The 17,452-nt window shown below is 23.1% G+C and overlaps 1 protein-coding gene across 3 annotated transcripts in view; it reads right to left on the bottom strand.

The window, feature by feature from the left end:
- Positions 1-2,657: 2,657 nt before the first annotated feature.
- LOC122859424 (putative uncharacterized protein DDB_G0277255) overlaps positions 2,658-17,452 on the bottom strand; it is a 33,015-nt gene continuing 18,220 nt past the window's right edge. The window contains exons 2-6 of one of the 3 annotated variants that reach the window (XM_044163026.1): positions 12,633-12,855; positions 12,231-12,455; positions 11,200-12,088; positions 5,733-5,900; positions 2,658-5,656 (exon numbers count right to left, since the gene is read on the bottom strand). In XM_044163026.1, coding sequence (XP_044018961.1) covers positions 11,259-12,088; positions 12,231-12,455; positions 12,633-12,855 — 1,278 coding nt within the window. In that variant the 3' untranslated portion in view covers positions 2,658-5,656; positions 5,733-5,900; positions 11,200-11,258. Of the gene's footprint in view, positions 5,901-11,199; positions 12,089-12,230; positions 12,456-12,632; positions 12,856-17,452 lie in introns of all 3 variants that reach the window. The other 2 variants (XM_044163035.1, XM_044163016.1) reach the window with 2 other exon arrangements.

Raw genomic sequence — 17,452 nt, 5'->3', positions numbered from 1 at the left:
ACTCAAAAACGGAACTAACGATTTCATCTTTTTTTTTATTATTTTTTATTATTTTAATTTATTAATTATTTAATTATTAATATTATTATTATTATTTTTTTTTGTTTGGAAATATTAGTCGTATATATACTGTCGATTCTTAAAAATTGATTACGTAGCTTTCACAATCATGTAATTTTACATCTTTCACTTTTTTTTTTTTTTTTTTTCTTTTTTTCCATTTTCATTAATTATTAGTTTTTTATTCACTCATTACCTAATCATGATTTAGGTCGTCAAACATCATCGGCGCTATATTTTTTTTTTTGTTTAATTATATTAAATTATCTTTATTAAAATTAATTATATTACCCACAACGCTACCAGCGTTTTATCAATCATAATTAATAATAATTTTTCGAATGTTAATTCGTGGCCTCGATAATTATTTTTATTAATCGTTATAATTACAATGATAATAACGAATGAATTTATCGTTATCATTCGATCATGTATTTATTTAAATTATTTTCTTATTGTTATTTTTTTTTTTTTTCATTAAACTGTTTTTAATTTTTACTAAATCATTATATTATTCTCTTCACTTTATCAACATAATTTTAAATCCATACGTGACATTGGAAATGTTGTGTAGCATTATTTGTGCTTACGAGTTAAAACCAAGGGTTCATCCCTTTTGTATAATTCATTATTTTTTATTATTTTATTTTTTCTCTTAAAATTTCTTTTTTTTTTTTCATTTTATTTTATTATACTTCTGGTGAGAATAAAAGTCCCCGGTGGCTACTTCTTTTAGAGCTCGACCGAGAATATATTCACGTTTTTTTTTTTTCTTTATATTTATATATGAAGTTTATTTATTTTTTATTTTCGCAAAAAGATTTTTATACCCTTGCCAAACAATTTCGGCTGAGCACATGCCCTATATTTTTTTTTTTTTCATATTATATTAGTTATTTTTTTTCTTTCGCTCTTAAATATTCTACAACAGCATTTTTACTTTTTCTCTATCAATATTTTTCGCTATTCATTCACAATTAAAAATTTTTTGAACAATAATTTTTTTTAAAAACAATGTGCGAGTGACAGTTATCGAGGATCGTTAAAAAAAATTTTTTTTAACGACGTGAATACGAAGCACATGCACTCAAACCGATTAACGATTAAGACGCTTGCCAAGAGGGATAAAAAAATATAAGGGTTTTCTGGTGAATAGAAAATATTAAAATAAAAATTTAATGAATAAAAAATATAAAATTAAATTTCTTATGGCTCTTTTTCTTTTTGTCAATTTAATCGCTTAATTTTTTTAACTTTTATTCATTTATTTATCATTCAACTGGAACTTTATTAACAAATTTTAAAATCTCAATTCATAAAAGCAATGATAAAGATAAATGAATAAAAATTATATTTAATTTATAAACTGTTAATCGAGTGTTATCATTATTATTTTTTTCCTTTTTTTATCTTCTGTTATTCTTGATTTATTAATTATTCTATCTGTTTAATTTTTTTTTTAATATCAGAAGCAAGCATCTGGCTTCATTTATACCGCATTCATATTTAAACAAATTTATTATTTTTTTTTTTTTGTTATATTCACATACATACACACACAATAACACAGCGTACTTCAAGTCTATTTTTGTATATTTTAAAATTTTTTATAAGATCGTTATTCACAACACTATTATTATAATTATTTTTTTTCATTTATATTGTTTTATAATTAATTAAATTTTTATTAATTTTTTTCATATTTTTATCTTTTGGCATTAGTAAATTTAACAATTTTTTCTACTTATCGAGTTTATTTATTTATTTTTAAATCGCTTTATATATTAATTATATTTTTATAACTTAAAATCTATACAATATTGTTGTCTTTTTTATTTATTTTTTTTAAATTCATTTTTCACGTCTATGGTGTTCCACTATTAACTTGATGGTGGTATATAATTTAAATATTTCTTAAATATTATTTTGTATTTTTAAATATTAAATTTTTTATTTATTTTATTTATAATTAATAATATTATTAACAATATTTTATTATTAAATATTATAAATACATGCTTTTAATTTTTGAACTTGCATGTATACATATATTTTAGATAGATAAAAAATAAATAAATTAATTAAATAAAATATTGTGCATAAAATTATATTTGTGAAGAAGTTATTAGATTTTTTTTTTTTTTTTCATTTTTTTATTTTTCTTTTAATAATAAAAAGTATAAAATCGGACGAAATACGAGAAGAATGAAAACGTGATTAAATATATACATATATATTTTGATAAAATTCATGTCACGCTTGAATTCCGGTCGTTGTCTCGTCCTGATTCATCGCTGAGTTTATTTAAGTACAGTATGTGTGTGTGTGACATAAGCCAGTTGGATAATCAGGACTTTATCGAAGGTCGTGGCCACCATAATCATCGAAGGGGCAAACCTTGCTCAATAATAATTATTGTGTTTATTCAAATCATGTGGTTTTCCGCTTCACATATAGAAATCTTTATTCATTTTCATTTTTTTTTCATTACATTCAATCGCCAATATTTGTGTTCACGGTTTCAAAACATTATCAACAAAATCTACTTAAATTTTATTATATTTTTTTTTTTTCTCATTATCATAATTATTATGTTATTTTTATTATCTTTTTTTTTTTTTTTTCATGAACAATGCATTATGAGAACAATGTTTATCTAGCATTACAATTGATTTTCTTTTTTTTTTTAATTTTCTCTCTCCCTCGTGAATTTAGGTTACACAAATGGCGAAGAAGAAGAAAAAAAAAAAAAAATGAAAAGTAAGAAGAAGAGTTAGAAAGACATTTTTATCGCGATGTAGTCAGTATAATAGAATGCCTTATATTTGATAAGGTCGATCTGATGTCATTGAAAAGACGTAAGGATAAGTCGAGATGAATGAGGCCGATATTGGAACAAGAAGAAAAATAATGTTACATTGTCGTATCGTACAATTCAAAAATAAAAAGAATTTATTTTTTTTTTTTTTCTGTCATTATCTTGATATAATTTGATACTCATACGATTATTATTTTATTTTTTTATATATAAGCGCATGCCCAGTGTGTTGATTAAAATTATAGAGACTATTTTATCGATCAGTAATATCAACACATGTCGCAGTATCGATTTTTTTTTATATTTTCAGTAGTTCAAGTCAAGATTTAGTCAGACATGAAACAACATAAACGAGATACGATATGTTAATTTACTTAAAATTTTGTTTTTCATCCAACTAAAGTTTTTTCACGATTACACAAAGTTTTTAAACAAAAAAAAAAAAAAAAATAGTGTAAAAATTGTTTTGCAAATACTTGGATAAATTTATTTTTATTTTTTTTTATTTTTTTTCTTTTTTTTTTAATTTGATTAATGCAATTGATTATAAATTATTTATATGCATGTCAATTAAACATTGTCAGTATTTTTTAAATAAATAATAAATAAATAAATGAAAAAAATTGTTAAAAAAAAAATGACAATAGAATATTTACGCGCAATGTAATTAAATTATGAAGGTTATTGGATTTGTCGTGAATAGCTGTAAATTGGGTGAAAATTAATGTCGAAATAACTCAATGAAGGATGGTTAATTGGCGGCTGGACTAAAATTAAACTTGCAATGGTCTTTCTCTATAATTTTGACAAGCTTTATAAATATATATAACCAAAAGCACTCTGTCCTTTATTTCATGTATCTAAAAGTGGCTTGTGCTTGAGAACGATCGATAGAATTAGACGCAAACTTTACACACCTCTTCTCTCTCTATAACTCCTCTTTTTTAACCCTCAATTTTCATCATCTCACAAACGAGCTCAACATATATTATTAACCACTAAAATCTCAAAATTTTAATGTTGCATTATAACGACATTATCATAAAAACGATTTGTTTATTTATTAAATTTATTTATTATTATTTTTTTTTTTTTGGTGTCAATTGAAGAATTATTAAAGACGGTTTATCATTTATTTATCATGCGTTTATACCTTAGTGGTATATTAATTATTATTTTTATGATATACTTTTCATGAATTAAAAGCATTATAAAATGTTTTTTTTTTTTTTAACCATTGTAATTTATCATTTTAATTTTTTTTTTATGAAAGTTTTTTTTATGAATTATTTATTTTCTAGTAATAACAATTATTAGCATCATTTATTATCATTTCTATTATTATAAATTATTAATAAATAATAGATCATTATTATTATTTTTCATAATTGGGGTTTTTTTTTTTTTTTTTTTTCTTTTTTTACTTATTATTATTTTATAATTTATTTCGGCTGCACCCGGTTCATCTACCTAAATTCTAATCTTGTTCCTTTTCCAGCGTTGAAGCGTTAATAATAATAACTACTAATAACGACTATATTTATTTATAACGGCACGTTTTTAATATACATGTACGTGTTTTTTTTTTTTTCATTTATTTTCAATTTTTTTTCTCCTATCAACGCTTAAATATTACGTTAACATTATATTTTTTATTTTTTAGCAATTTACAATTTTCCTCACGAATAGAAATTGTAGCTTTATTTTTGTTCATGTGTTTGTATTTTTTTTTTTTAAATCGTATCTCAATTTGAGATTTTTTTATTGGGTTTATTTTTTTTTTTTTTATCCATTGGTGTTGATTCAATGTTTCATCAGTTCTATTCAATGCTCAACAACTGAACAATGTTATTATTATTATTTGAATTTAATTTATTTTTTTAATTATGAATTTATTAATGTTTTTTTTTTATAATTAACAACAACGGCTTACCAACTAGTTATGTTTCTGGTTTGTTTACTTTCTAAGGCCCTTAACCTGTTTTGCAATAGATATTACTAGCATTGGTTTTCCTTTTAATACAAGCAATTATTTATTTTCCTAAATTATCAATAATAATATTCCATTATTTTATTTATTTTTTTTATTTTGCTGTCGCTAAGGCAGTATTCATGGATCTCCAAGCACCTCAGGCATGGGATTGTAAATGAGTTGAATAGATGATAGGAATTGGAATGAAAAATTAAAAATATTTTTCATTAAAATATTTATTAAATTAATAAAAGAAAAAAAAATTAAATTAAATTTTTTTTTAATCTGATAAATGATTTGTTATTTAAATAATTTAAATATAGTACATAGCTTTAAAATACAGGTAATCGAGTTTCAACGATAAACTTTTAACAAACGACGAATAGTTGATCGACTATCCAAACTATTTTCAAATGTTCACCAAAACTCTCTACACAACTCGATCATCCTTTATTCACTACTTCTCACACGAGTGTTTATCTATATACCATATAAACTTTAACTGTCTAAAATATTTTATTTAAATAAGACTTTTAAATATATAAAAAAAAAATTTTTCAATTATCATAAATAATTAAATTAAAAAACAATAAATAAAGATGGAATATTTGTTTGTTTTATTTTTTAAATTATTTTGGCATTGATCAGGCAATATGTGAAGAGTAAAGGTGAAAAGAGAAATGTGTATGTGAAAATGGGAGGTGAAGAAGGAGGAAATCATGAGTGCCATGGCGCGTGAAATTGAATTTTACGTCGAGCCCATTCGCGCAACCCCTCTTGTCAGTCCCGTTCAAACCGCACCAAGGCTACAAAGAGCACATAAATAAAAAAATAAAAAATAAAATACGTATATGGATAAATTTTAAAACTATATATACCTACTATATACATCACCATTTTTCCGTTCTCAAATATCACTCCATCCATTTTTTTTTTCGACACACATAATAGTGAATTGAATGAGGCCGCGTGAATTTTAACAGTGTGTTTTATAGTTGAGGTCTCTAATCATTACATGGCTTCGATGTATTAGTCGATCATATCCGCTTGCTGAATTCCCCGTTGACAAGTCGACAATAAAATGAGAAAACAGATAAAAAAAAAAAATGTATATATTTGTATATGTAAAATAAATAAAAAAAATATATCTAATGACACGGAAATAAAAATAAAGTTATACTACATTGTCGAGATATAATGAACATTCAACTAAACCAATCTTTCAAATGTTAAAAAAAATTTCAAATGTCAATAAAATTGAATTTTTATCCTCAATAAAAATAATATTAAAAAAAAAAAGTTCAACGAAAAATTCAATCAAATTGTTCATAAGCTCATTTTATTCCATCAAAAATAAAGAAAAAAACATAACATACCTCTACTAAAATACAATTGTTAATAATGGATTATAGATAACTTTATTTTTATTGAATTTCATAAAAGTATATTTTCTTGTACTTGAAAGTTTATATATTTTTCAATGAATTATATATTGTCGATATTAATAAATGATATAAAAATTAAACTAAGACAAAACATATATAAAAAAAAACAAGTAAAATAATTTTTTTATATATGAAAAAGCATCTGGACGATGTCGCAAGCGTCGAGCTTTCAAAATGGCGACGACTCGATAAAGAGAATTGTGTGAGTAATTTAAAAAAAGCTCACAAATTCTTGAAAAATATTTTTGCCCTTAAAATAGAAGAAAAAAAAAAAAACCTGTAACCTTCTTGACTGATCCAGCATTACTCCAATGAATTCAAAGAATATAAAGGGAGTGAAAAAAAAAAAAAAAATCAGGTTGAATATAAGGGGATGAAAAAAAAAAAAAAATAAAATAGTTAAGAAACAAGGAAAAATATTTCTGAAAAGCGATTGATGCGCAATGGCACATTCGGTCGAGCACGAGAATTGGGATAAGAGAACCGGCGGCAAATACTGGATGAAAAGAGAAATTGGGGTGAAAGAAGAGAGGTACATGAGATGATGAGAGGCAATCGAAAAACAGAGAACGACCAAGCAACTAACGGAGATACTGGTAGCGCTCTGGCCTGTTTCATGCGGACTGCTGTGTCGAGACTCGAGAGATCAATAGTATACTACCCCTCTTTGTCGCGCCAACTACTATACGCATTCATCCCCCTTTTTTTTTTTTTTTTTTCTACCCTTCACTATATGTACAATGTATCCTATATATTTATCCATATATATGTATCAACAAATGTTCCACAAACCGTCGGACCGGCGACGATTCTTCCGCGACATTCACATAAATTTATCACTGTTATTACGCCAACAAAATTTTCTCTTGTTCTAATATATTGAAATGATTCCTCGGTTGTCATGTTAAATAGAAAATTTAAAAAAAAAAAATAAACCAAATATGTGTGACACAAATGGATGACAATAAAATGAACCTTGCAAAAAAAAAAAAAAAACGTATATAGCTAATTTAAAAATCAAAAGATTCATTTGTTTCAGATAAATTAAAATGAAAAGAAAAAAAAAAACCAACTAACGAATGAATGACAAAGAAAAAAAAAATTGGAAATATTTTGAATGTGAAAATTGTTAAGGAGAGAGAAATGAAAATTGTAGAAAAAATATATTGACAAAAAAAAAAAAAAATAACAATGATTGATATTTTACAAAGTTGAATGAAAAAATGGTTTATGAATTTTTTTTTTTTTTAATTAATATTATACGAAGAGTAATTGGGGTAGGAACGACTATAAATAGGGTAGGTCATATTAGATGCAGAATATAAGCTGCATAAAAATTAATATGATTTTATTGAAAAAATAAAAACTGATAAAATTTCAATAGTTTTCATCAAGTTTTTATTTAATTATTATTTATATATATATATTTTTTTTATTAGTGGTCCGTGATAATTGCTTATTGTTAACTGGGCTACGAGAACATTGAAAAGTTTCAAGTGATGAATATGTGTATAACGTTTCACATGAATAGTGTATTACAAGCCTAGAGGTATGCAACAACAATAATACCATGATTGGCAGTTAACCATTAATCGTGAAAAATTGATTTTAATTAAATATTGAAAATGTTGTAAATTATTATGAAAGTAATAATACTCATAATAATATAATTGTAATAACTTGATAAATAATAAAAATATAAATTAAAAATTAAATTATTAAAAAATTAAAAACAAGTAATTTAAATAATTGGAATGTTTTTTTTTTTTTAATTTGACTTTTTAATTAATTTTTTTTTTTTTGTTTATATTTTATTATTTATTTTTCACTTTTATTGTACACATTGATTTTTAAATTTATATATTTGTATAATTTAAATTTTGTCAATATCGGTTTTTTAATATTTGCTATTTTATTTTTGTTTGTTTTAATTTGGTTTTTTAAATATAACATTGGTTAATCCATGATAAAAAATATAATGGAAAATAATTTAAATTTGAATTAATAATTATTATCAATAGTCAATCAACTGGAAAAAATATTCTTTGAATTAATTTGTTTTATGAGAGATAAAATATTTGAAAATTATATTTTTAATAAATTTTTTAAAAGCATTATTTAGTTTTAAATAAAATAGTAATTCGTATGGAGTTATATTTTAATCTTTTATATATCAAATAATTTTTCAACAAATTTATTTATCATATTTTTTATAAATTTCATTTGTTAACACTCGATTTTATATTGGTATCATGCAAACATTCCAAAAGTAACCACAAAAAAAAAAACAAAAAAAAAATTCTTTCCGGATTTATATTTTATTCCATTAAAAATATTCGTATCACAGTTGAAATACTTTATCCATATAATCTCAATTTCATTTGATATTTTATTTTTAAAAAAATTTCAAAAAAAAAAAACAATAAATGAATGAAAAAATAAAAAAACAAATTACGAAAAAAAAAATGTGTAAATTTAATTTGTCTTTTGAAAAGTATTCGAATAAATTCATTGGATTATTTTGTTGATTCCGTTTTAAAGTGAATTAGTTATAAGAATCATTTTTTATTCTTGTTTTTATGTCTTTTTTCTTTTAGTTATTTTCATCGCAAATATCAAGAGATTAAATCGTTGTAAATTAAACGGCGTCGTTTTGTCGACTAAAATACTGCACTGTTTAATTTTCTAAAGAAAATTAAAAATAAAAAAAAAAAAAACATAAATTCCAATAAGTAATATAATAATGAAAATAAATAATTATTAACTAAATATATTACTGAAATAATAAGATATTTTTTTTCAAGTATTTGTTGCAATTTAATGATGAGCAAATTGCTCGTCCAGCTTATCTATTTTATATTTTTTTATTTAACCAAAAGATTGTATTACCCTTGTAACAAAAATCACAAGCCACTTTTATTTCGATTGCCTGAACGTGCTACTATATTTTTTCTATCTTCAACTTGCAACTTTAAACGACAAATACAAACTAATAAAAAAAAAAAAAAAAATACACAAAAAAACATAATGAAAAAGAAAATACACATGTGTTTGTGTGTGTGTAAATGTTACTTTGACTTTTAAACAAAAAAAAAATTAAAAAAATAAAATTATTGATGTACTTTGTGAATAATAAAAATACTCTAATTATATAATAATATTTTTTAATAAAATTTTAAATAATGTCATTACTTGAAATCATAAAAAATTTAATTAAATACTAAAAATATTAATTTAATAAAAAAAAAAATGAAATTTGACTTTTTTTGTTTTTATCATATCAAGCTTAATTGGAATCTATAGAAATATATTTTTTTTTTTTCTATTAGTTAAAATTAAAAAGTCTCTTTGTGTAAATGTTTTTTTTTTTTTTTGATTTTTATCATGCGAGTATTGGTGTAATTGTGATTTCGTTATAGCACTCAGTATCACTGCTTTTTTTTTTGTCTTTTCAATTTTCCTGATAAACCCTTTGACACTTGATTTTTATTTAGAAATTTTTTTTATTTTTGTTTTTCGCACTCAAGCACTTAACCATATTTCCCCGAAAGATATTCTCGTGAATTTAGCTAAATTCATTTAATTATTCAATGAAAAAAAAAAAATAAAAATACTATTTTCTATATTAGCTTGTAATTTTTTAAATGAAAGTAATATTTAATTAGCAACAACACAATAATCGACCTCATTTTTTTTTTAACATCTAAATTTTTCATTTTTTAATATTGTTTTTATAAATTAATTTACTATTAATATTTTTTCGCGATTTGCTATGTTTTTTGTTTATGCATTGATATTTTATTTGAATTTTATTATCAATATTATTATCATTAATAAATTTTCTCATTCAAAAGTATGTCAAGAATAACAAGTTAAATATTACCTACGCTATTGTTATTTATTTTTTTAAATATACTAATAATTAATGAAATTTTTTTTTTTTTTAATTTTATTCACACACCAATGTCTATTATTAAAATTTTTAATTTTATTATTATTGTATTTTAGGAATTAATTATTGTTATAATTTTTTAAAATTTTTCTAATTATTTATTTCGTTTTTCTTTTAATTATTTTTCAACTAATTTTTTTTAAATTTCTACTTGTTTATTCAAACTGAAATTTTATTAATCAACAAGCCTCAATTTTAATTATTTTCATATTAATTTAATTAGTCTATTATTTTCAAAATAAAAAAAAAAAAAGAAATCTTATTTACTTTGTTTCATATTATTTATTTTATTCAATTAAAACTTTTTTTTTCGTAATATTTTTTTTTTTGTTATACTCTCAATATTATTAATTGAAAGAAAAAGAAAAAAAAAAAAATTATATTTTTTCCAGATTTTCATTCTTTTATCGAGTTCTTGCTCTCAACGAATTCAATCGTCAATCGATTTTCCCACATGGACTTTCATCGTTCTCATGAAATAGGTTGGCCATGGACAAGGGGTCAAAAGGGTAGTTCAGAAAAATAGTTAAATGATTGCAATACATAAACACATACGAAGGCAACTAGTAAAAAAAAAAAAAAAAAGGTGCACTGAGGTGTTTTCGATGATAAAAATGATAACCAAAAAACCGAGAAAATTATTTAATTTATTATCTAAATACGTTCAAGATAATATGCGTATGTATGTGTTTAATTAATTAATTTTTAAATTTATATTATCAACAAATAATTATTAATTTAATTATTTATATGATCATTCAACCGACTATATATTTTTTTTCGATTTATCGATTATAAGATTATTTTGGCCTGACCCTGTCATCGGTTGTATCGAAGCCAAGGGCTATTAAGTTTTTTTTTTTTTTTTTTATTTATTCCCTGCTTCATTATTAATTTACTTATCAACTATTTTTATATATAAATAATCTATATATTAATTTATAATTCTTACGCAAGCGATACATCCAAAAATTATCCCAATAAATAATAGATTTCTTCAATTTCCAAGGACTATAACAGTTTATGTCTTCTTTTATTTCTTCTTTTTTTTTTTCTTATTAAATTCCATTTAATTATCCATTTTTTATATATTTTTGTTGTTAATAATATTATATATTTTGAGCTACTATTATTTTTCCATATTTCTTGTGAATAATAATACCAATTTTTTTTATTATTATCATCTTCATCATCATCATCAATTTCACTATTATCATCATTATTATCATTTCTATAATAATAATAATTATTATTAATATTATTACTATTATAATTTAAATTATTATTAATATTATATTGTAAATTTATTCTTGTTTTTGCACGATACCATTTAAATTTATAGCAACATGAAAATAATGAATTTTTCCAGGCACACCAACACCACCAACGATACCATAATTTTTTTTCTTTACATGAATATATATCATAATAAATACAAATAATAATTATTTTTCGTAATTGATGTGTTGCTCTTGTTAATTTAATTTTAATTTTTTTATCATAACATATTAATGTTAATAATGATATTTTTTTTTTTGATGATTTATTATTATTATTAATCATCATAATATTTGATGATTTTGATTGTATGAAGCCAACATCCAGCGCTGGACTCCAGGGAAATGCTGTTTGGCTTGTACACAAAGATATAAGTGCTGCCCAAATCCATAATAAACATATTAATGATATTGTAATTTGTGGTGAATTTTTATTGCCAGATGATGAGGATGATGATGATGATGTTGGTATATTTTTACTTGTACCACTTGCACATTTTGATGAAATAGATGATGTTGACAAAGAAATAACAGTATTACCATCTTTATTATTTTCTTGTTTACCTGAAACATATATATAAATATTCATATTGAGACTGAATTAATTTTTAAATTGTTTATTTTTTTTTCTCTCTTTTTATTGTAGAGAATGCCGTTATTATAATTTTTTATATTGGTTATATTATTTAGTGTATATATTAGATACCTGTAGAACCACTTGGTGGTAAATTTTGACTTGTTGTTGTATCACAATGAGGTGCTGTTGCTGGATCACGACCAATACGATGACCATGTGGTAATAATTTTGTACAATTTGCACATACACCTGATCCTGGATGGTCCTCAGAACAAACACGAAAACAACATTCTTCATCTTCATTTCCATGTAATCCTCTTATTGCCTGTTCACCAGTTTCTGGTATATTTGGATCTATAATTAATTTTAAATAATAATAATTGTTATTTCATCAATATGATTTTATATTTTTTAAATATTATTATTTAAATTTAACTAGAGGGTTCTAAATAATTATATTTACCACTCTAATTAATTATTAAACATTTATATTTTATTGTTTTTTTTTGTTTATATATAAAATAAGCTTACCAGTGCAGAGAAAAGTTGGCTCTCCAGCATATTGTGTTGGATAAGCAGGTGCACGATCACCAGGAAGTAAATAAGGACAACGTTGTTCAACAGATTGACAAAATGACAAACATGGTCTCAATCTTAAACCAACATAAGCTCCATCTGATGTTAATGAGTCCGAAGGTCCCCCATGAGCAAAGTAAGGCACCAGGGAACTGCATACCCATTTTCTATATGATTCCTAAAAAATATATTAAAATCCCAAAACACATTTACAAATTAATTTTTTATATTAAAACATTTGTTAACTAAAAAAAACTAAGTAATATAAAAATAAAAATATAAAAAACAAACCATTATAATAATTTATTTTTCTTCTAATGAAAAATAATAATAATAAAAATAATAAATGTTAAAACACAAATAGAAAAATTAAAATGAAAAAATAATAATAATTTTTTTTTTTTTCCAACAATTGTGGCACTCTGTTTATTCGAGTGCCAAGAAGTAAAACCAGTCAACTGGGTATTTTATACTACTAGCTCGTTTAAAAGTGCCCTTCATTTTAATCCAGAAAACAGACAACCCTACGAGGTCAACCACGTTACAGTCACCAATGAAATGGTTCACTAAAATTTGACCTACATATTTTTAAAATGCTTATTTAGTATTTATTATTATTATTTTTTTTGTTTTATATTATTCAACATGATTTTTTTATATAGTTGTGTAAATATACATTTCAATGTTTCAAATGATAATAATATTTTTTATATTTTTTACAATAAATATTGATTATTTTACTTCAATTTTGACGGATACACAAGTTGATCGTCAAAGTACATTGCAATTGGCAATTTTCATCAACAATGAAAACTTTCAATGAAGACAATTCAAAAGTATAAAAAAAAAACAATAGAATTTTTTTTTAAAATGTGGATAAAATGAGGGTGAACTCTTGCAATCCGTCCAAACCGTCAAGGGAGCGATCATTGCGCTCGTTTATTGGAATGTTGCCAGAATTTTTTTTATATTTTTTAAATCTAACGAACGTGACCGTTTTAGTTACAATGACAAGACTACTATGATATGAATTTAGAGTGTAATACTTAAGCTGCCTAATTTAAATTGAAAAATAAAAAAAAAAAAATAATATTATAATATTTTCAATTGATACAAGTAAAAAAAAAAAGAGATTTTGAATGAAAAAAAAAAGGTAAATCTGACGATGTGGCATGTCACGTACAGTGTTAGATTGAACACTTGCCATGTGCAGCGATTGAAGAGGGCAACAAATGTAGCCGGAAGCGTGTAATTGGGCATGGAATATACAGATATATTCCATGTACATTGTATGAAAATTCTACAAGGCCTTAATCGCAACAGCAAAGGCATGCCAAATGAACGAAAAAAAGAAATAAAAAACAATTAACAAAAAAAATCATAGTCAGTGTATTTGAATTTGTGGGAAATTGGAGAACGAGAATTGCTTGTGTTATGTATATTTTGAAATAAATTCAAGCTTTGTATACGAGACATTTGACATATCACTGAAATATTATATTTCAAATAGTCAAGTTGTATATTTAGCTTGTACTATAAATATAAACACAATATCCACAATATATAAAATCATTGATCCAACAAAATAATTGTATATCAAAAATAAAAATACAATTTGTAGAAATAATTAACAAGTTTACAATTAAATTGTGTTATTAATATGAATTTATATAAATTAATAAATTGTAATGAAAAAAAAAATTAATCAATTGGCTAATTTGTAAATAAAAAAATGAAAAATAATAATAGCCAAAAATTTAGCTTGTTTTGTTTATAAATATACATGAATTATTTTTTATTAATTCATCAATTAAACTAAAAATTAATCATTTAAATAACGAAACAATTAATTGATTGTAATAAAAAATAATAACAATTTTATTTGCTCAATTTTTTGACACGTTTATTACAAAAAAATTGCAACAAAAAGTTCAATAATTATATTGTAATTAATTATTGAAAAGAAATATAGAAAAATAATAGTTGTTTAACAGATGTACATGACTTGTTTGTGTAAATATATGTCATTTGGATATGTTGATTGATGTTGATTAATGAATAATGACATATGATGTTATAGATTTGAATTTGCAGATGGCTATTGACATGATGATATTGACGTAATTTGAGAAATAGATATATATTTTAAAAGAGATGAGTATAGTCATCAGGGAGTATGAGAATTCTGTCAGTATTAAGTAAAGCTTAATTCCCAAAAGATTTTCATCAATATGTCGTTCTATATTTTCATCATCAAATGTAAATTTCAAAGATTTATATTTAACTTTTGTTTATATAATAATAATAATTTTTTTTTTTTTCAATTCAAAAATAAAATTCGATATATATTTTATCAGTTTTAAATTGAAATGATAAACTGTCTAGTTGATTAGTTGAGTTTTGCAAAAATGAAAATACAGATAAAAAAAGATGAAGGGTAAATTGTGGTAGGCAATGGTTTAGATAGGTAAATGCCGACACCTCAAGTATGCTTAAAAACAAGCTGACCCAATTCTCACTTTTCATTCTCACGTATATCCTCCACTATCTTTATCTTCATCTGAATCTTTTCATATATTGTAAACAAAGTAGAAGAAAATAAATATAAAAAAAAAAAAAATACCTAGTACATATATTATCATTATTTAGTCATCAATTCAGTTCATGATAATAGACATTTATGGTTTCTAATGAGGTGTAGATATTTAACTGAACAATATACATGATTTTGTGTGTGATACTTGAAAAATTGCCGTTTGACAGTTGTTGACTTTTATATTTAAGCTTTTCACTATACACAAACGGTAAATTTTTCTTATTTTTATTTTAAATATTTCTTTGTCAACCTGACATTGTATGCAAAAAGTCTAATTGGTACACTAGACCTTACTAGCCTAGCTTCATTTTAAAAAAAATCAAGTACCAGTCCACTTTTTTGTTTTTTATTTTTTTAAAATTTTTTTTCTCTATTTTATAATAATTTTCTTTGGTCTCTGTCTTTTTTTACTTCTTCATCATCTTGAATGGTACGTGTTTTATGAACTTAATGATATTTTTTTTCATTGTTATTTATAAAAGTTATATTTAATTTTAATTTTCACTCTTTTTTACTTTTTTGTCTTACTCAATTTTTATTTTTCTTTATGCTGAGTATTTCTTTGCTTTACTTGTGTAGAATACTTGATACATATGTATATTAAATCTCAAGAAAACAAGTAGAACAAAAAAAAAAAAAATATATATAGAGACTCGTAATGGTGACCTGGTTATATCAAGTCTATATCAGAACAATTCATTGAATTTTCTACCCAATTTTTTTTCATCAATTTCTATTTCAAAAAGCCGCAGGTCTTAAATTTTTTTTTCTCGCATACATGGTGTACACAATTAAAAAAAAAAAAAAAAAAAGATTATTAACAATGTCTTACAATTTCCATCATTAGTAAAAAAAAAAAGGTAGAATTATTTATTTTCTACACGAAAATTGGTTGATGGAATTTTCATTTCTGCACATAATTTATATTTTTTTTTGCTTATTGATAATGAGAAAAATAAAAATACTATCGTTTCATTGTATATATCTAGTTATCAGCTTTATGATTTATTTATATTTTTTTTAAATTCATTTCTTGACTGTCTGTTTTGTTATACACACAACGTGCTAGCTCTTTCGATGAAATCCGGTCTGGTGATTTTAATAATCAACGATGCAAAATAGGTAGAGAGATAAATATCAACCAACCATCATCATATCTCTATATCTATTTCTCTTCTTATTTTATCTCTCTTGTATCTCACTTTGATAATAAAACTAACTTCATCTGCATCTGTGTGTATACAAATCAACCAAGTGTAAAAATACGTGGGAATCGAAACGTAAATGACATGATGTTGTATTCATATATTTATTATAATTTAAAATCCTTTTTCACTATCATGTAATAATCATACAATATCACTACATGTATTTTTTTATTTACCACACATGTGTGCATTTATAAAAATTTTTTTTTTCAAATAAAAATCAACAAAAAATGACGTATATATTTAAACCTCAGTGGTATATCTTTGTGTTTATTTCATGGCTATACGTGAATGCTTAAAATTTTTTTTTTTTTTCATTCCTCTTTTTCCACCAATAAAAGTCTTTTTCACTGATTAAAAAAGGACAACTAAAAAGTTATTGAAAAATACGAGAAAATAATAATCAAAATAATCAAAAAAAAAAAGGTAAAAAATTTCAGTGAAAATGTATATTGATTAACCCAGTTTGATATTTAAAAAAAAATATTTATATTTATATTTTTTTTTTTATGATTAATTTTTTCTTTTTTCATTTTGAAAAATCATTTTTTTTATTTTTATTTTTTATAATAGAAAAAAGAGTTTGTGTGTGTATATGAGTGAGTTGGTTGTCTTGCTGACAAAGATGAATTTGTAGCTGTATGCTGTTAAGCTTTGACAAGTATACTTTTAAACTCTGTCAGTATCTTTTCTTACCCCCGTTCATCAACATCATCATCATCATCATCTAGTATATAGTACTCAAATGTCTCTCAACACTTTCAGCAACTAGCTGCAGTACAAGTGAAACTAGAGTGAAATTTTTTACATAGGCCTTTTTCACAACCACCTTGATGAAAAAAATGCCTCAGGCTGATCTTTACTCATTCTCTTGTTTCAACTACATCACTAATGGCAGACAGCCACCAAAGCTCAAAATTTTTCGTTTAACTTGTAACTAAAATTTTTTTATTTATTTTTTTTTCTTCTTT

Source organism: Aphidius gifuensis, linkage group LG1 (genome assembly GCF_014905175.1).
Source record: "Aphidius gifuensis isolate YNYX2018 linkage group LG1, ASM1490517v1, whole genome shotgun sequence".
Classification (NCBI taxonomy): domain Eukaryota; kingdom Metazoa; phylum Arthropoda; class Insecta; order Hymenoptera; family Braconidae; genus Aphidius; species Aphidius gifuensis.
Note: the sequence above shows the minus strand (reverse complement) of the source record. Positions and strands in the feature narration are given on the sequence as shown.